At 46.1% G+C, this 20,157-nt stretch overlaps 1 protein-coding gene across 19 annotated transcripts in view; it reads left to right on the top strand.

Annotated features, from left to right (window-relative positions):
• Window positions 1–20,157, top strand: part of FBXO15 (F-box protein 15) — a gene marked incomplete at its 5' end in the record, with an annotated part of 190,317 nt that overhangs the window by 29,340 nt on the left and 140,820 nt on the right. For 16 of the 19 annotated variants that reach the window (XM_082698852.1, XM_082698869.1, XM_082698863.1 and 13 more), the window contains 2 exons: window positions 7,453–7,577; window positions 13,031–13,418. In XM_082698852.1, the coding sequence (XP_082554978.1) occupies window positions 7,453–7,577; window positions 13,031–13,297 (392 nt within the window). In that variant the 3' untranslated portion in view covers window positions 13,298–13,418. Of the gene's footprint in view, window positions 1–7,452; window positions 7,578–13,030; window positions 13,419–20,157 lie in introns of those variants that run through there. The other 3 variants (XM_082698871.1, XM_082698868.1, XM_082698872.1) reach the window with 1 other exon arrangement.

Consider the following 20,157-nt stretch of genomic DNA (forward strand, 5'->3'; position numbering starts at 1 on the left):
TATTTATTAAGGCAATACTGAAAAATGGAATCTCTTAAAATAAGCAGTTTGAGGAAGTTACCCCTAATAAGAAACATAAGAAATGGGTTTTCTAATTTTTCTCTTGTGTGAATTTAATTGTTATTAGAACTGTAGACCGTCAGGATGTTGAAATTAGTAATGCCACTTCTTAGGTCACAAAGATGTTACCGTCCATGAATTCTGTGTCTTCAACAGACCTTTTTGGGTTGTTTCTTCTTCTTTCTTCTTTCCCTTTCTGCCGTGATTTTCAGGGCACACAGCTGGGGTTCCGTGTTTGGTGTCAGTCACCTGAGAGCCCCTTTCCTTATTGCCCTGTGGCATCCCTGCGTTGGATGACTAAAACCCTGCTCCCCGTGACTCTGCTTTCCTCACTTGAGTGCACCCTGGCCCCTTGGGGGAAATCACCAATGCGTGACCGTTGGTGCTATCAGACTCCGATTTACCCCTTGTTGCGACCCAGAAGTCTTAACTCGCGTCAAGTCCCCTTTATGTGTCATGTAAGGGCTGTTTAGATACGATCAGAGCCCTCTTCCTGCTCTGTTCCTTATTCTTGAGCTTACTACCTGCTGTGCTAAGAAACATTGTCACCTCTGTGCTTCCTGATTTTCCTCTCTCATCTGCTGTCACATTGTCACTATATTACAGTCTCTTTGTGTTCTTGGGTTCTTTTCTGTTTCAGAGAAAAAGATGTCCCACTTCTTTCCAGAAAGTATATCCCAGTTTCTGTTCCTAAATATATCTGCCCTGACCTCCTCTGGGACCTGCATGGAGCTGTTTGTGTCGCAGCATCATCTCAAATATGTTTTCCCATCATCATCTTCTTATTTTTTCACTTATATTCATTTTTCTGATTCAAAAATTATTTTTAAAAGGAAAACCCCACTTCTGTACAGATGAAAACAATTGGCTGAAAACTATGGAAAACCTAACCTAAAACTGGCTTAGCAAGAGAGTTTCATGTTGAAAAATCCAGGAGAAGGTTTTATTTCAGACAGTTTGATGCAAAGGCTTATTGCCTGTCAGTGGGACTGGATATGTCTAGACAGGCTGTCTGTCCCTGCTCCTCTCTCCCATTCTGATTCTTCCTGCTTCACTGTATTCTGAGTTATGCTTCCTCCTTTCCCAGCAGCTCTGGCTAGCTCTAGATCTCATGTCCTAGCGTGAGGTTCCCGTTCCCAGCACCCCCTCCCCAAGAGTTTCATTGCACCTACTTGGCTGTAGTTGGCTTAGGAACTCGTCCCTGACTCAGACTTGTGCCAGGTGAGTGGGAAGCTCCGTATCTGAGCCTGGCATCTGAAATATGGAGACTGACCCGGGGGTGTGTCTTTGAGGAATATAAGAACAGGCTTGGTGAGAAAGGCAGAACAGATGCTGGAGAGCCCAAAACAAATATACATACACCTTGTCCCTAAACATCTTTGGAAAGAGTAGCCTAGAAAAAGTAATGTGTACTCAATTCAACTGGATTTAGGCAAAATTGGTCCAAAGGCATGGAAGAGAGGATTGGGTCTTGTGAAAAATACCTGAAAAAATCTAAATTTTTACATCAATGGAAAAAGTTATTTTGAAACATTATTCAGTTAAGGAGCAGTGAGTTTTTAAAGAGTCTCAGTACACACTTCATCCTGTTGAAAATCGAGTATTGTCACCAGCACCGGGCCCAAGACCAGCAGCAAGTGTAGCCTGTTAAGGGTTCTTGCTAGTATGAGAGAAGTAGAGACTCAGAGACTTAGGAGATTTTACTGATGTTGTCAACTCCCCAGCTCTGGACTCGGGAGAGAAGCTGTCTACGGATTTGCGTGTTCTCCTCCCCAGCTCTGGACGGGAGGGAAGCTGTCTACGGATTTGCGTGTTCTCTTCTTCCGGGCTTGTTCCCTCGCGGCTCCAATTCATTTCACTCTTGCCGTCCACACAGCAGGTGAAACTGGGGGAGAAAGTTCTGATCCTCATCACACTCAGAGACCTCCTCTCTTTTCATAGTCCACGATCTGTGTCTGTATTGAACTACTGAAATTTCATGTGTATCAGGGTTTGGAAAACAAGAGAGGTATCTGAAAAAAATTAGCTGAGAAAAAGAGAGAAGCTATATGTTGCCTTGAAGGGGTTTATGATAGATACCCAGCAAGGAAAGGGGGAAATACTCAAGATTTTCTCACCTGAAGAGCAGGTGCCTATTCTATCGATCATTTGAGTCTGATGACTTTCTGTCTTGTTATTAACTATTCCTTTGTAATGTTGGTGTCTCTGTAGGTTTCAGCTGTTAATACTTGATGACATATTTTTGAGTTTGTAGGGTCTTCCTTCCTCTTTACCCAAGATTTACACACCGGCTTGGGAGTTGCTTCCTGACGTCCAGTCCGTGAATTCCCGTTGGTCGCTCAGATGGCACGCGAGGGCACCACTCAGTGCCCAGGCTTGTGTTCAGTGAGCCGGTGTTGCCTTTCCCGCCACAGCCAGTACTGTTTGTCTCTCACCCCTTCTCTTTTCTCCTTGCTTGCCTTAGGAGAATCATTCCGTCAGACCAACCAGTCCGTCTCTCCTCCCAGCATTCTTTACTTCCTGCCTTTCCTGGGCTCTGTTTATGGGGCAACAATTGAATTCTAATCATGGCTGAGAAATGAGAAATGTTATTAGTAGTGCCATTAATCATGCCATAGAAGACATGACCTTTATTCCCACAGACAGTAGGTTATTTTAGGAAACATCTAACATGCAGAAACAATCCGGTACAATGAAATGTTCAGGTGGATGTGCAGCAGGGCTTAGAGAAGGAAGAGATTAGTGTAGGATGAAGGTGCTATGAGCTGCGCAGGTGAATGTTGAGCTTTTGAGGGACTAAACTCCCTAAGGGAAGAGGAAGAAGATGTGAGGACACAGATTTGGGCATTCCCAGAGTTACAGGTTGGATAGGCAAAGAGCACCTCCTTGTCAAAAGCAGAAGGGAGCCTTCAGAGGAAGGTTGATAGAGCTGCTAACAGCTCACCTTCATTGAGTGCTACTTTTTTGGCAACTTTTTATTTTGATGTAATTTTCAACCTAGAAAAAATTACAAGAATAGTATAAGAACTCCCACATACATTTTTCTGATTTTTTTTCCCCCACCATAGATAGTTTTGCTTTTTCTAGGACTTTATATCAGTGCGATCCTACAAAATGTACTCTTCTGTGGCCAGATTCTTTCTTTCAGCAAAATGCCTTGAGTTTTATTTATACTGTTGCAAGTCTTGATGTCATTCCTATTTATTGAGGGGTTAATACTCTATTGAATGAATATGCCACAATTTGCTTTCCTGTCTTCCTGTGGACGGATGGGGAATATCGGTTGTTTCCTACTTGGGGCTATCCTGAATAAAGCTGTTACAGAATTTTTGTGAAAGTCTTTTTTGTGGAGATAAGTTTTTTATTTCTCTGGACAAAGTACCTAGAACTGGAATTGTTGGGTTTTGGGGAGGTTAATGTATTAAAAATTGTCAGACATTTTATTATGTACACGAACATTTTATGTATAAGAAATTGCCAAAATATTTTTTTAGAGTGTTTGTACCATTTTATATTGCCAGCAGTGTTGTAGGAGTGTTCTGGTTGCTCCGTATCCCAGCCAACATTTAATGTTATTAGTCTTTTAAATCTTAGTTGTTCCAGGGTGTGGGAGAGAGATTGATCATCGTGGCTTTCATTTGTGCCTCTCTAATGGCCAGTAGTGGTGAGCACTTTTCTCTGTATCTCTTGGCCATTTTCCTATCTTCTTTTTGAAGTGTCTACCAATCCTTTCACCTTTCTAAAGATAACGACTTGTCTATTCTTGAATTATAGGAGTTCTTTATGTATTCTGAATACCAATCCTTTGACAGATAAATGTTCTACAAATATCTTTTTCCAATCTGTGCCTGGCTTATTCGCTTTCTTAATGGTATCTCTAAAAACATTTTTTAATTGAGACATAATTGGCATATTACAGTACTTTCTGGTTTATGGTATAATGATTGGATATTTATACATCATGAAATGATCATTGCAATAAGTCTTACCATCTGTCATCATACAGAAATTGTTAGCAACTTTCAAGTATACTCTACAAATATTTGACTATAGTCTTCATGCTGTACATTACATCCCTGTGGCTTACATATTATGTAACTGTAAGTTTGTATCTCTTGACGTGCTTCACCCATTTTATTCACTCCTCTCCTCTAGCAACCACCATTGTGTTCTCTGTATTTATGAGTTTTATGTTTTTGTTTTGTTTTTCAGATTCCATATATAAATGAAATCATAGGGTTTTGTCTTTCTGTGTCTGGCTTAGCTCATTTAGCACAATGTCCTTTAGGTCCATCCATGTTTTTGCCAATGAAGGATTTCCTTCTTTTTGGTGGCCAATAATATTCCAGTGTGTGTGTGTGTGTGTGTGTGTGTGTGTGTATGTTTGTGTGTTACATATTTTTTGATATGATTTTTTATATGTATATTACATATTTTTTTCCATTCATCATTAATGGACACTTAGGTTGTTTCCATGCCTTGGCTGTTGTAAATAATGCTTCAGTGAACATGGTGAGGCAAAGGTTTTTTTTGACCTAGTGATTATATTTCCTTTGGACAGATACCCAGAAGTGGAGTTGCTGGATCATATAGTAGTTTTTTAAAAAACATTTTTGAGGAACACCTATACTGTTTTCCATAGTGGGAAGTGTAATAAATTAGTGCAGCTACTTACCACCAGCAGTGCACTTGGGTTCCCTTTTCTCCACATCCTCACCAATGCTTGTTATTTCTCGTTTTTGTTGTTATTGTTGTTTTGTTTGTTTTTCATAACAGCCATTCTGACAGGTGGGAGGAGACATCTCTCGGTGATTTTGTTGTGCATTCTCTGATGAAGAGTGATGTAAGCATCTTTTCATGTATCTGTTGGTCATCTGGATGCCTTCTTTGCAAAAAGATCTATTTAGATTCTCTGTCCCTTTTTTAATTGGATTTTCTTCTGATACTGCGTTTTATGAGTTCTTTATATATTTGGCATAGCAGCCTCTGTTGGCCATATTATTTGCAAATATTTTCTCCCATTCAGTAGGTTATCTCTTCACTTTATTGATGGTTTCCTTTGTGGTGTCGAAGCCTTTTAGGTTGCTGCAGTTCCATTTATTTACTTTTGCTTTTGTTGACTTTGCTTTTGGAATCAGATCCAAAAATGTGTTGCCAAGACCTATAGCAAGGAGCTTGTGTTTTTTTCTAGAGTTTTATGGTTTCCAGTGGTGAGTGTTAGCTCTAGTGAAGGAACCCATGCCACTTCTAACCTAGTTATAGGAAGGCTGGGGAGGGCAGATGAGTAAGCCTGGGACTCACAGATGCAGGAAGTGCCACAGATTTGGGGAGCTGGAAGGGATTCCCCAGTGTATATTGTCTGCTAGTTTATAGGTCTTTCTCTACTGGCAGTAATACGAAAACAAAACTACGTGAGAATTTAAGTCTGTATTATAAATTCTCAGTATTTAAGAAAATAGGAGATTATGTTTCCCCTTTTGTATATGTTTTAATCTGCTATAAGATCCGTCTTATAATAGACACATAATGTGTGAATCATGTCTCTGCCACTTAATGGTATGACCTTGGATGATGTACTGTTTATCTCTGTGTGTCCTTGTCTCACCTGTGAATTCAGAAAACTATAATACCTAATTAATAGTAGGATTTTAAGATATTTTAAAGCAGTTCTTTTAAGGCACTATATATAAAGTGCTTGACCCAGTGGTTGGCATACAGTACTCAAAAGTCTTGCCTATCTTATATATATACATTTTCACACATACATTCAATGCACAGATTGTTTAAATGCAGGGTGAGCTTAACCTTTTTCTCTGATAGATACAAGCACTTACAGAGTGTGCAGAGAGAGCTCTGACCTTTCAAGATCCTGCAAATGTTAAAGTTGTTCTGAAGTGGGAGAATATTTGGTAATAAAATAACAACAGTCCTTGCTTCCACAGAGATTTCATGTTCATTAGCTGAGACAATTGCCAGTGAGATGTTATTGGCTGTTGTACTTTGGGGTCCATTTTCTGCAGTGTCCTGAGGACAAGCCACATGGAAGATGAACTCACGGTTTCCTGCCTGGCTGCCGGCGCGCACGCCAGCGGTCGGAGGTCTCTCTCGGTTTTGCACATGGCTGTGCAGTAAGACAGAGCAGAGCAGAGCCACATCTGGTCCGCTCAGAATGTCATTACCGCGTCTCCTCAGAGGCTTGGCTTTTCACTCATCTCCTCCCTGCTTCGGTCCAGCCCTGCCGAGGGGACAGGGAGCTGTGGCTGGGAAGGGTCGGTGTCATTTGGCGTTTGCTCCCGCACTGGGGGAGAGGAGGAGAGAAGCTGCCGGGTTCTCGCTAATTACTCAGCAGGGAGGGGACGCCATGGTGAGCTGCCTCTGTCCTAGGGACAGACAGGCTCCAGGTGCCCTCCTGCAGGGCTGGAAAGCTCGGCTCCAATGGGCTGTCCTGCTCAGAGCCATTACTGTGTCGTGGGAGAGGCTGTTGGCAGAGCGGCACTGAGGCTCGGCTTCAGGGACGACACGGTGCCGAATTCCTGGGTAGGGCTTTGGCTCCCAAGGCAGCCTAGCTTTGGCTTTATTTTGTTCTAAGGTCAAAGAACATTTGTTCTTCCCCATCCTTCCATCTGCTTTGCCCCGTGACTCCCTTTGCCAGGTAGGAATGAAGGAGCTGTTAACGTCCCGCGTGCTGGTCACTTTTCAGGGCGCGCTAGGAGAGTGTGCGGAGTGCCTCGTCCTGGAGGCTCTCCGAGCATCAGGCCTTGGAAAGTGGAACCTGCATGCCTGGGTCGTCCTGGGCCCTTGCTGGAGGCCAGGTGACTCTTAGTCAACATTTATCTCATCAGAGGAGGGGCAGGGCCTCTGTCCTTAAGCTGTTGGCAGCAAGTGCAAGGATTTTTACTTACCAATAAGCACGTGAAAGATGTTGTCTCCCTTCGTGTGCATGGGGCTCCACATCTCTTCCCTACTGCCCTGCTCTCAAGGTCCTCAGTCCTGGGGACATCGCCCTCCTTGCTCCCCAACACTTCATGTCTGGGCCACTCCGGCATCAGCTTTCTGAGAAGCTCCAGTTCCTGTGTACTGTTGTCCTGCTGTGAGCTTAATCAAATCAGGAGAGCCTCGGCCTCCTTATCAATCTCTCATCGGTGACAGGTAAGATCCAGGTTCACCCCAGGCGGCTCTCCCCACCCCACTTTGAGGGGGGGGGGCTCACGTTTCCAGGGTCCACACTCGTGTCTCTGTCTCTGGAGCACGGGCATGCTGCCGGCTTCCAGCCAGATGCCTGCATCCAGGACATGGCTAGATGAGGCATTCTTTATGAAGCAGCAAGGCTCGAGAGTCTTGACTTGTCTCACATGGGTATGTTGTAATTTACAAAATCTTACATTTTTTCAGGATCCATTGAAAATGGATATGTGAAGCTTGTTGTTATAAGGTTTAAAAATAACACAGAACACCTACCTCTTATTGGAAAATTTGGCCTCTCTTGGAGAACTGATGTTTTCGATGGCTGTATAAAGGTAATTTGTTTTATTTTCTTAATGTAACCTGGCTTCTGTGTAATAAAAAAAATGTCTGTCAATGTATATCTATGATACTGCTTTTTAAGTCCTGGTTTTACTATTGTAATGTCTGAAGATATGTGCACATTCTCTTCACTTTTGGCAGCCAGTTATCAGTTCAACCAATGCTTGAGTGCCACCTGTCTTTTGTGGAGTGTGGCGGAGCAGGAGTGGTGCGTAGTATGCTGTGACATTTTGGTATCCCTGCCATCCCTTGAAGCCCCTCTGTCTGTCTGTCTGTCTTGTGGAGAGAAAGTGGAGCTCTAGATTGGACCGCACAAGTAGCATTTACTCACTGTCTTAACTGCTCTTACTCCAAGTTATAAGTCAGGATACAGAGACTTCCTTGAATACCCTTCCTTGAACAGTTGCATCATTTTGTGCCTCACCAAAAATTCGCCACAAGGATGGGAGAGTTTATTTAGTGGTTGGGAGTCGGCAGGGAAGGAGGGAAGAAAAGGGGCGGAGGAGGGTGAGAGCACTGGAGACAGAGTTTATTTCTTCTGTGATCTCGTGCCCATGGCTGCCCCTGCTTCTCCTTGTTCTCCATCTTCGTTTTACGGGATGAATCGGACTTGTGTATCCCTGGTGAGCCAGTGGCCTCTGTCTTCAGTAACATGCCTCTGTACGAGTGTGGACGCTTGTTAGAACAATTACTGATGGTCACGAGAGCATGTTCTCATTGAGTGTTAAAAACAGCTAATTATCATTAATAGCTCTTGGGCCACTTGCTGTTTGATACAATGAACTGCTTTATTCTCTTTATTTGTAAAGAAATATTTAAACTTTGGTACAGAGTATTTATCGTATACAATAGAATATTGTTTCATGTCTTTAAGAACACAGACCTGGCTTTTTTAATGGGTCTTATAAAAATATGTACTGAAATATTAAAGTTGGAGTAGACCTTGAGATCCAAGAAAGGCAGAATGCAGATACAGAAGACTTAACATGTCTGTGTGGTCATAAAACTGATGTAATTTGTTCTGTGTTTTCTGGTATTTGGAGCAGGATGAGAGCAGAGGGAGGGAGGTGGAGTCATTCTGCAGAGAAGCAAAGCTCTATCCCAGCTCTCGTTGTCACACACAGCGTCTCTGGTGGGACCTTATGTAGGGCAGACTAAGCTGCGGAACAGACCATCCTAAATAGCATTTTAGCTGCAAATGCGGGGACAGATTTTTTACAACCAGAGGCCAAAGTTGTAGCTTCAAAATGAGCTCCAGGCCGTGATTCTGTAGGTCACTAGACTGACATGACTGAGGAGTGCATGTTTCCAGCAAAATGGCTGTATCTGAAAATGAGGTTTCGAGTCCTTGAGGTCAGGCCCGGACTGCATGTCCCCGCACACCGTCCCCCCCACAGTTCCTTCTCCCAGCTGGGCTCCGGGGGGAGGTGGAGTGGGGGTCCGCGGCTGAGCCCTCTCCCACGGGCCAGCTCCGGCTGGGTGAGGACCATTTGTACTTTCCTGTTCCTAATTTGGGCTTCGGTATTAGGACTGAGGTGTCCTCAGAGTTCCTAAAGGAGAAAAGCTGAAGTCAGTGATTTCCTTCCTGTCCCTTGTGTTCGCCGCGCAGATCGGGGATTTCCCTCCGGCATCTGAGCCGTGTGACTAGTGAAACTGTAAAACGTTTTAAGAAATTGCTCTCAAGATGTCAAAAACATTTGATGAACAAGGGTAAACTATAAAAAGGTTTCTTAGATACATGTAGCTATTAAACACCAGAAAACAAAGTGGCATGCTTGTGGTGAAAATTGTGGAAACAGCCTCCTGGCCTGTCGCCCAGCACGCCATCGGGGCGCAGGTCAGTGAGGAAGTGTCCCCCAGGTCAGTGACTTTGTGCCCGGGACGGATATTAACGATCGTGGTAATGACAGAGGGAGGAGCTGCCTGTGGCGCCGTGTTGTCGAACTGCCGTGTGGTCACGGGTGGGCTCCCGGAGGGCCTCCTGCTTTACCGTGCCCAGAGGGGTCTTCTCCGTCACAGGAGCACGGGGGCGTGAGGGCCGCCAGCCCACCCTCGCTGCCCGGAGGCCATGCAGACCAAACATATCTGTCGCCTGAGTGACTACAGTCCAGTGTCAGCAACTCGTTATTTTATGTGGGTGATTACTCAACTGTCAACATTTAAACATTTAAAAACATCACATCTTTGCTGATGAGTTTTCTTTTTCTTTTTTTAAAGTTAGATTGTGACCTCAGAGGCGTAGTAGAGCTGCCTGCCGCGGCTGCTGCCCTCTGACTGGTCGCCGTGGGTTCACAGTCGCGGCGTGGACGGCCGGGGCGGTCGGCCTGCTGCGGGCTTCGGGAGAAGTCCATGTCGTCCGACCCAAACCCTCTCGTGCCTTCTCTCCATTCCTGGCGGAAGTGCTGAGGGAGCGAGTTTCCTTCGGGAAGGCTTTTCTCATACCCGTCCCTTGTCCTTCCTCCTTCGTGCTTTGGCAGTTTTGGTGTTATTTTAATGTCACTTTCAGATCTGTACGGTGCTTGACATCCGTTGTGATTCAAGCTAGATATTTTAGTATAACTGCGGTTGTGCTTTGTGCAAGAATAGTGAAGCCCGCCGATGGGCGCGTCACGGGTTCTGGGTGTGACGGTGGCTGTGTCCCCACCCCGGCCCCTGGAAAGATGCCCTGGCGGGTTTGCTGGCAGTGCTGGGTGGTTGAAGGAGTGTGCACTTTGGGAGGAGCCCGACACCCCATGTGCGTGAGGAGGTGGCCTCTGCGCTCTGTGAAGCAGGGCTTGGGTGTCCGCGGGGACTGGGGAGGGGCGGAAGAGCCCTGGGGCGGCTGCGTGTCCACCTTGCACTTCCCCAGTGTGACCCCAGTGTGACCGGCCTCCCCCCACCCCTCCGTGAGCAATGCCCCGAGGAGGGGGAGGGAGTAGCAGGAGGCAGGGAGGCAGGTGGAGAGGCGGGCGGGGGTGGGGGGGCTCACGAAGGGCCTCACATCCCAGGGTAGAGAATTTGGAGTTAAGTTTGTGTCCTGGGAGGCACTTGGAGGGTTTTGGGCCGCCATGTGCTGGGTGTTCCGTGGGGTAAGAAGGGGTTGGAGAGCACGAGGCCTTTAGAACCCCGGGTGGGCGTCGGGAGCGCGCCCGGCTGGCGGCTGGGGGCCGGGAGCGGACAGAGGAAGCCGTTTCCTGGAGGGCACAGGTTCTTCTGGAAGAGTTCTTACACCTGTTGACTGTTCCTCCGCGATGTCCTCCTTCACCTGCCTCTGAAGTGCTGGGGCAGCCCGGGGTGTCCCCTTCTCCTCCATGGTCCTCTCCTTGCTCCTGCTTCTAGCCGCTGGATTTCGACGAGGTTCTGAGGAACAGACCTGAGAGACTGCTAAGGCCCGCGGCTCACATGACGAAGGGCAGTGGGTCAGTGTGACTGATGATGGCTGTTTATTCTAGAAGGGCTCAGCGACCTCAGCACAGACAGGGTTGGCTGTGGCTCCGCTGTTCTCCACTCCGGCGAGCCCTTCTCCGTGGTCTGTGAACGGCGGGCCCTCTTGTGCCAGAAGCAGATGGGGTGGTGGGTGGACGTGCGCTGTTCCGGGACCCAGAAGGGCATCAGGAGCGAGGTCTGATGTTGGGCTCCTCCGGCTGTCTCGCCGGGTGACCCCCGCCTCATGTGCACGGGGGCTTTTGGCTCTGGGCCGCACTCTCTGCCATCGGGGACTGGGGGTGGTTCCTCTGGGCTGGTTTTTCACTTGGGCCTCCTCCAGAGGGGGGAACCATTTCTCATCACTCACTCAATAGACCAGCTCTTGCTCTCTCTCTCTCTCTCTCTCTTTTTTTTTTTTTTTAACTTTTGGAATGTTTCTGTTCCTTTAGTTTCTTTCTGAGAAACACTTTTTTTGAGGTGGGACTCTTTGGCCTGATCATACTCAGGTCCATATGGTCAACGCTGTTGGCCACATTGAACCATGTGTAGATCTCTGAAAGCAGTGTTTATGCTGACATCTATAATATGTTTATGTCTCTCTCTATGTAGATATCTGTAATATCTGTGTGTCTATAGTTAGGTTGGTATCAATGTTCATTTTATACAGATATCTAAGAGTAAGCATTTAAATTCCAATTAATAAAACACTAACACAGGGCACAAGTCATGGCAAATCATGAGCCATTCACCATAAAACGGGAAGTGTTAGAGGATTTTAGCCTTGATACTGCTTCATCATTTCTTGGGAAAGATAATTAATTTTTGAGGATATAATAAAATAGTATATGTAAACTGCCTGGATTAGTGGCTAGTAAAGAGAACATGTTAAAAAATAGAGCTAATATTACATACTCATGTTCATTTCATAGCAGCCTTAGTCACAAGAGCCAAAAGGTGGTAGGAACCCGCTATCCGCCTGCAGCTGAACAGAGAAACACAGTGTGGTGTCCACTGCTGTGGACTGCTGTCCTGCCTTCCAAAGGAAGGAAATCCTGGCACATGCTACAACATGGACGAGCTTTGAGGGCACTATGTTACATGAAATAAGCTAGACGCAAAAGGTCTGATACTACAGGATTCCACTTACATGATGTACCGAGAGTGCCCAGTTCACAGAAACATTGAGTAGAATGGTGGTTCCCGGGGGCTGCGGGAAGGGAGGGCTGGGGCATTACCGTTTCATGGGTCCAGAGTGTCAGGCTTGCAAGATGGAAAGAGCTCTGGAGGCAGACGGTGTGCCGAGGCTGCATAGCAGTGTCACGTAATGCCAGGAAGCTGCACACTTAAAAATAGTTATGAAGGGGAAGATTTGTTGCATGTGTATTACCACAGTTAAAAAATGTAAAACTGTAGCTCATTAATAATCATCAGCAGCAGCATCTCCCCCTGACTCAAGTCCCCGTGGAGCAGTGACTCTTTGCGTGGCATGGTAGATGCGGCAGGTCTGTCAAGGACACGTTTCTTCTCCTCAGACCCTGCTCTTCTGCAGCGATGGGAGAGAGAGAGTGGGAGGTTAGCGCCCCTTCTACCTTGCTCAGTGTGGCTTGTGAATACTGCCTCCGGCAGCGGAGGGCTTGGCTTACCGTCTCTTTGCAGGCATGTAACGGTCACCTGGGCAGTTCTGAGCGGCCTCCGTCCCTGTCTCAGTGCTCTTTTGTTTACTGGAGATGCATTTATTGGCACTAGTGGCTGCTTGCGGTGGTGGAGGTGATGGGCAGCCTCCCGGCCGCCCTCATGACGCCACTGTCCCCTAGCGCCCCGGTTCCTAGTCCCTCCAGCGCTTCCTGATTTCCCCCGGTCCTGGTGTGGCCCCACCTGCTTCTGTAATGCTCTCCTATTTTCTGTCCTCCCTGCACTTTCACTTCACCCTTCGTGACAAGGCTTCATTTACACATTTGTGCGTGTGTCCGTTCGACCTGGAAATCAGGTCCAGCTGGCCATTTTGTCCTTACACTCATGAGTATTTGTGTTTATCTTATAGAGTTGTTCTATAATGGATGTAACCCTTTTGGATGAATATGGGAAGCCCTTTTGGTGTTTCAGTTCCCCCGTTTGCATGAGATCTTCTGGGCCTTCTGATGGGCCTAACTTCTTGGGACAGACTTACTGTGTTGACTACGTGGACTCGGAAGGAAAAGTACATGTGGAGCTGGTGTGGATCAAGGAGACAGAAGAATACTTCATCGTCAGCCTGGTCCTTTACCTGAGGACAGCAAAAATAAACCAGTGGTTTGGGACAGCGTACTAAGTACTGGCAGGAGGTGGCGAACTCCTGTTGCTGTTTGTTTGTTTTGGAGTGCTCACCTGTTGTGTTCTTGGTGTTGGAAGTTGAAATAAAGCAGTCGTCTGTTTGATGCCTTCTTCTTTCACATTAGAGATTATGATTCCTGGGTCATTTTAAAAGTAATGTTTAGAGAATTAAGTTAAATTTTTAAAACAAGAAAATAGCATGTATTTGTATAAAATAAGGGAAAAGATATTCTCTTCTGCCCTTACAATTTAAAAGACAAGGAATTCTGCTTAAGCATGTTATCTTGTGATACTATGTGTGTGATCAGTGTGTGTGTGTGTGTGCATGTGATGGCTCTATACATGTGTGTGTGTGTGCACATGTGTCTGTGCATGTGTGTGTGATTACTATGCACATGCGTATGTGTGTCATATGTTTGTGTATATGTTTTTGTGTGAGTGTGTGTGTGTACATGTTGTAGAGATAGAGGATTTTTTTCTTTATTGGCTAGAACCCAAAATGAAAAAGTACACTTAAATATGAACTTCATGTGTCCATTAAAATGAGAAAGTGCTGTGTTCACGGCATTCAGCAGCCACATTAGTATTTAGTGAAACTAAAGTCAAGTCGACAAGTGCCTATCTCCTGAGGTAACATGTATCTGAAATCATCAGAAGAAACTGTTATTGCTTAAAAGAACAAAGTGCGATACAACTGCAGTGAACGCCCCCAGCCGGATATTGGTGGAGACCCCGGAAGGCTGAATTAGAGGGGAGCACATCCTCTGTGCAGGTGTTTTAGGACAACTGAGAGGTACTTGGCTTTCAAATATGGGGACCATGCATCTGAGCGTGCGTGCTTTTATTTTAGGGATTTGGTTCTAAATTTGTTTTAAATTGTACAGATTATTTTTTGATTACGTTTTTATCTCCTACTTAAGGTTACCCTCGTAAGTGATTTCTGAAATGACGTGTTGCTTCAGGGCGCGATGGGGGACTTGTCGGTGTGTGTCGCCTCCTCTCTATTTCCCTTCTCATCCTAAGCTATCAGATCAGCTCCTCCCTTGAGAGGTGTGTGTGTATGAGCTGCTTGAAGACAACAAGAAAAGATCTGGGACAGATATCAGGTTCTTCTTCAATATCTATCTATTGAAGAAATGGGACAGTACAAAGGGCTCCTGCCCTGATGCCATCCCTGCCGTCCTGACCTCAGGGACCTGGACTGGAGCCCTGGGAAGGGAGAAATCTGAAATCTGGGTCAGCGGAGAACAGGGGCCATATTATCTCGTGGTACCACCAGAGGGGTGCAGAGCTCCTGCCCCACCTGAGTGAGCGTGGGGGATGGAGAAGCAGTGGCTGGAGTCATAGGTTGGACCAGACATCAGGGGAGGCAGTGGTGAAAACCACGCGTCACCTTCAGGTCGGAATTGGAAAACGACCACGGAACAGTGGGTGGTGATGCCTGGAACACATTGAGTTAAACTGTGGAGGACATAGATGTCCTGGAAATGTAGGAAGCAAGGCAGAGCCAGGGACAGAGTACGGTTCTCTTTGCCCCCAGGGGAAAGCTATCTGGATGGAATGGGCAGCCAGGCACTTCCGTGACGGTAGAGAGTCTTGGGCCGGGGTGTCTTGTTAGAACTCTTGTCTATATGGAATTGAGTACGTGCGTAAGGTCTGCCGACCAGACTGCTAGGCCCGTGAGCAGGACCCTGCTGCCTTGTTTACTTCTTTCTCTCCGGATTCTAACAGGATACCAGTCTCGTAATACTCACGATGGTTGAAACCACAGAAATTATAAGGACTATACCCACAGCTACGGGAGCATGAAGGAGACAGGCATAAATTCTGATTTGATGAGTCTGGGAGCCCTACATGTCTGAGTTACCTCTGTGCGGTGTCGGAGGAAGGGGGAGCGTGGCCAAAGAAGGACATTCATGGAGTCCTGGCGTTTGTGTCTTATCAGAACACCGTGGGTGCACCCCACATCACCAAATGGTGCCAGAAGACCCGGTCCTGCCCTCACCTGCCCTTCAGTGGGTCTGAGATCACGCTCAGCCATTTAAAGCTGTTTCTTCTCAAATTTGCCCCTGTATTTCTCAATAATATTCTTCTGTGGCTGTTTCTGGAATTGGCAGTTTTAGACATCTATCGACTGAAGGTAGATAAAAGATAGCTTTCCCATTCCAGCCGCCACCTCTCTTGCAGCATGTCAAATGGGGCAATTTTATAGAATTTGTTATGGTTTGTAATTACAGCTTTGATACCGTTCCCTGCCGAGTCACAGAGAGTAATAGGGCACTTCTTTCTTTTACAACTTTTTATTTTTCTTGGATGAATAATTGTCTCCCTTTTTTCTTGCATGGCTTTAGTGAGCCTTGAATTTTCCAAGAAGTTCAATCTTTCATATGGTGGTCAATTTTTTCAGTATTTTTTCCTGAATCAATCATATCAAATAATGTACAAATTCTATTTTTTCCCCCAGGCTATTTCATTTCCAGAGTTCTGCCTCTGTTGCTTTAAACTTCTTTTTAGCTCTGCTGGACAGCTCTCATCCTGGGATGTTCCTGTGGGATGAGAGTCTTTCTTGATTTATATCTATCTTTTTTTTTTTTTTTTTTTTTACATTCTAAAAAAAGTGATGTGGGAGACACATTTTGGATCCGTGAATTCCTGAAAACGTCTGATGGATAATTTAATTGGGTACACACTGTAGGATGGCAAAGGTTTTCTCTTAGAACGTGAAGACAGTTTTAACATGTGCACATATCCTAGCCTTGCTGTGGATGGAGATCCTGCCTTTTTTGATTGTTCTGCCTTTGTATGTGACCCCCTGTTCTTTCTCTTCTCTCTCTGGAAGCTTCCAGAATTTATTCTTCTTGCTTGGTATTTTAAAATTTCAAGATAACATGTCTTGGAGTAAATCTTTTTCATTTATTATGGGTCATTTAAAGAATTTTCATACTTCAATTATGGATATTTTTAAAAAGTATTTTCGGGTGCTTTGGTGGCTCAGTTGGTTGAGTGACTGCCTTCAGTTCAGGCCATGATCCTGGAGTTCCAGGATCAAGTCTCACTTTGGGCTCCCTGCTTGGTGGGGAGTCTGCTTCTCCCTCTGAGCTCTCCCCAGTCATGCTCTCTCTCATTCTCTCTCTCAAATAAATAAATAAAAGCTTAAGAAAAAAGTATTTTCTCTTTTTCTGTAGCTTTTATTGACCAACTGCCATCCTCTAAGTTTATTTTTAGTTTTTAAAAAAGTTGTCTTCACCATTTGGCAAAACCAAAGTAGATTATTTTACTTTTTTTAAAAGATTTTATTTATTCATTTCACAGAAAGAGAGAGAGCACAAGTAGGCAGAGCAGCAGGCAGAGGGAGAAGGAGAAGCAGGCTCCCCACTGAGCAGAGAGCCTTATGTGGGACTCCATCCCAGGACCCTGGGATCTTGACCTGAGCTGAAGGCAGCCGCTTAACTGACTGAGCCACCAGGTGCCCCCACTCAAAGTAGTTTCTTATAGGCAAGAATCACCAATGGATGCAAAAATTTGTGGGTGAAAATATGAGGAACAACATGGGGACATGGTCTCCGAGTGTGTTGCTGGAAGGTACTTGCTGTTACAGAGGACAGAATAATGTGTTCACAGTGGAGGGACCTGGGGAGACAGTCCATTTTCCCGCTACTCCCCTCTGGCCAGATGCCTCCTCCACACCTTGGCACACCGTGATTGCATGCTCTGCCACAAGGAGACCCTTCTCATCCTGCCCATCCTCACCCATATCTCATGCCTCGGTGCCCCCCCACCCCCCACTCCTGCACCTGTGGCCTCCTCACCCCACGTGGGCACGGAAACCTCGTGGTGCCACCATGTTATGAGATTTCAAGAGTCTTTTGCTGCTGGGACACAGCATAGCAAGGCTTGGAGAGATGAAAGGCAGCTCCCCGTGAAGCTGGGCCGTGGGGGACATTGTGCCTGGGGACAGGGTGATGGCACACTGGCACTCAGGGGGCGTCTTATGAATGGAAAGCCCAGCAGGGATAGCTCATGTTTGAAAGCTCCTGGTGGGTTTGCAGGTTTGGAGAATCCTCTGGATGGGGGTTGTCCTGGTTGTCTACTGCCTGCACTGGGGCCATTAGGGCAGGTGCAGAGAGGTGCCAGAGTGTGAGAGCCCCTCTGCTAAGGAGGTTGGTGGTCTGTGGACTTAGCCTCCCAGGAAGGGGACTCACCTGCCTCTAGCCTCAAGACTGGCTCGGGACAAGGGTTAAGAAAAGCCCCAGCCCCAGCCAAAACCAACCATTTGACAGCCACGTCTTTGCATGGATGTCCTTACCACCCTCCCTCACCGGGCTGCTTCAAGTGAGGAGCCCTCCCCATCCTGTCCGGAGTGTGTGGACCCTCCACCCGCCCACTGCATGTGCCTGCCTCGTTGGACCCAACTTCACAGCTGTTGGAATCAACAGTAGGGGGAGGGCAGATGTTTTTCAAGGGTTACGATATATAGGTGTGTGTCATAAATGCTCACACATTATGCCCAAGCCAAATAATAAAAATTTAAGGGGGCTAGCTATCTTTGTGTTGCATGTAGTGATATTAAGTTGTCAACACGTAAGATAAAAGCCTTTACTCTTTAATACTCCTTTGTCTGAGTGGAGGTCTTTTGACTGTCAAGTAGGGGGAGTTATGCTGGATGTCTTTTTTTTTTTTTTTTAAATTTTGTTTTAGTTATTTGACAGAGATCACAGATCACAAGTAGGCAGAGAGGCAGGCAGAGAGAGAGGAGGAAGCAGGCTCCCCGCTGAGCAGAGAGCCCGATGTGGGGCTCGATCCCAGGACCCTGAGATCATGACCTGAGCCGAAGGCAGAGGCTCAACCCACTGAGCCACCCAGGCACCCCCATGCTGGATGTCTTAAATACAATGAGGACGGACTCTTCACGGAGTTAATGCAACACAAGTAACAGGTGCAAACTCTTAATTATGTGGTTGGCAAAGGAAACACGTGTGAGCTAAACCAAGGAAAGCATACCTACCACTAGTGTAGAATAAAAGGGACATATTTTTAATTTCAGCTGTACTCCAAATGCAAAATCTTGCCTGTTCAAAATCAGACCAAAGATCTGACCAGCCTTCTTGAAGGTGATTTTTATATGTGACCTGACTCTTGTCTCATTGTCATTAACCTCTGATAAGTCTGATGGTAACTTGTAGAAAGAAAATGCACCCATGAGAAAGTCATTCTGCAAAAGGCTTCCTAATGCCCATAGCGTGAAGAATGCACCTTTAAAGAACTGGAAGTGAAGGTGTGGGTCCTACACACCAGAGTACATTTCGTTTGTGGAATATCACATCAGCTTTGGCGTGGGATGTCTTCGTAGTCTCCTGCAGCTTCGCGGAATAACATCTGGATTTCCCTTGAACTTCCACTGGACAAGACATGGGCCACAGAAACCCCTGAGGCTGAAAGCCACCTGCACTGAGCGCTGATCAGTAGGCTTAAGGACAGGGAACGAAAGGTGGACAGCGGGAGTCGCCTCTCCCGTGTTCAAGGCAGTGAGGTTGGCTAGGCTGCGGGTGAGATCGGGGAGGCTGCAGGCGAGGTTGGGGAGGAGAGGGCTGGTCTGGGCACAGCTATAAACAGCAACGAGCCCTGCCTTCAGCAGAACAGGAGAAACAAGGGGAATCAGGCAGGAACTCAGGCTCGCACACCCATCATTTCAGGTGTACATAAAATTATGTTTTGTTCCTGAAATGCATGGGGATGAGTGTGTGGTCTGAGAAAAGCAGAACAGTCGGATTTACCTAGGAGTGTCAGATTTTAGAGTCTTACCAAACTGTTCAACCCCAGCCTAGACAGCTGGCCTTTTATTAACCCTCTCATTCAACTTTTGGCCTCTTGGGGGTTATACACTGAACTTTGGGAATTGCCCTGAAGACAAATGTTTGTTAACTGGTTGACATATAATCATATGATTGGGTTACAGTAAAATGGGTATAAAGAGGATATTCGTTTTTATGTGTCTAATTCAGAAAAGTACCCATATACTTGAGATGAAACACCTATGCTCTCTTCCTGACTTGCCGTTGGCTGGGGAGGAAGTGAGAAATTCACCATGAAATAATAACTTTCATTTTTTTTTTTAAAGATTTTATTTATTTGTCAGAGACAGAGGGAGAGAGAGCAAGCGAGCACAGGCAGACAGAGAGGCAGGCAGAGTCAGAGGGAGAAGCAGGCTCTCTGCCGAGCAAGGAGCCCGATGTGGGACTCGATCCCAGGACCCTGGGATCATGACCTGAGCCAAAGGCAGCTGCTTAACCAACTGAGCCACCCAGGCGTCCCAATAACTTTCATTTTTAAAAATTAAGAACTTATTTTGTGCCAGGCACTGTGTAACAAGCTTTACCTCTATCTTTAAAATCCTTAAATACCTGGGACCCTTGGTGGCTCATTGTTTAAGCATCTGATTCTTAATCTCAGCTCAGGTCTTGATTTCAGGATCATGAGTTCGAGCCCTACATTGGGCTCCACACTGGGCATGGAGGCTACTTAAAAAAATATCTTTAATGGCTAAAATTAACAAGTCAGGAAATGACAGATGCTGGTGAGGATGCGGAGAAAGGGGAACCCTCCTACACTTTTGGTCGGAATGTAAGCTGGTGCAACTACTCTGGAAAACAGCATGGAGGTTCCTCAAAAAGTTGAAAATAGAGCTACCTTACGACCCAGCAATTGCACTACTGGGTATTTACCCTAAAGATACAAAGATAGTGATCCGAAGGGGCACGTGCACCCGAATGTTTATAGCAGCAGTGCCCACAATAGCCAAACTATGGAAAGAACCTAGATGTCCATCAACAGATGAATGGATAAAGAAGATGTGGTCTA

This window comes from Mustela nivalis, assembly GCF_964662115.1.
Source record: "Mustela nivalis genome assembly, chromosome: 14".
NCBI lineage: Eukaryota > Metazoa > Chordata > Mammalia > Carnivora > Mustelidae > Mustela > Mustela nivalis.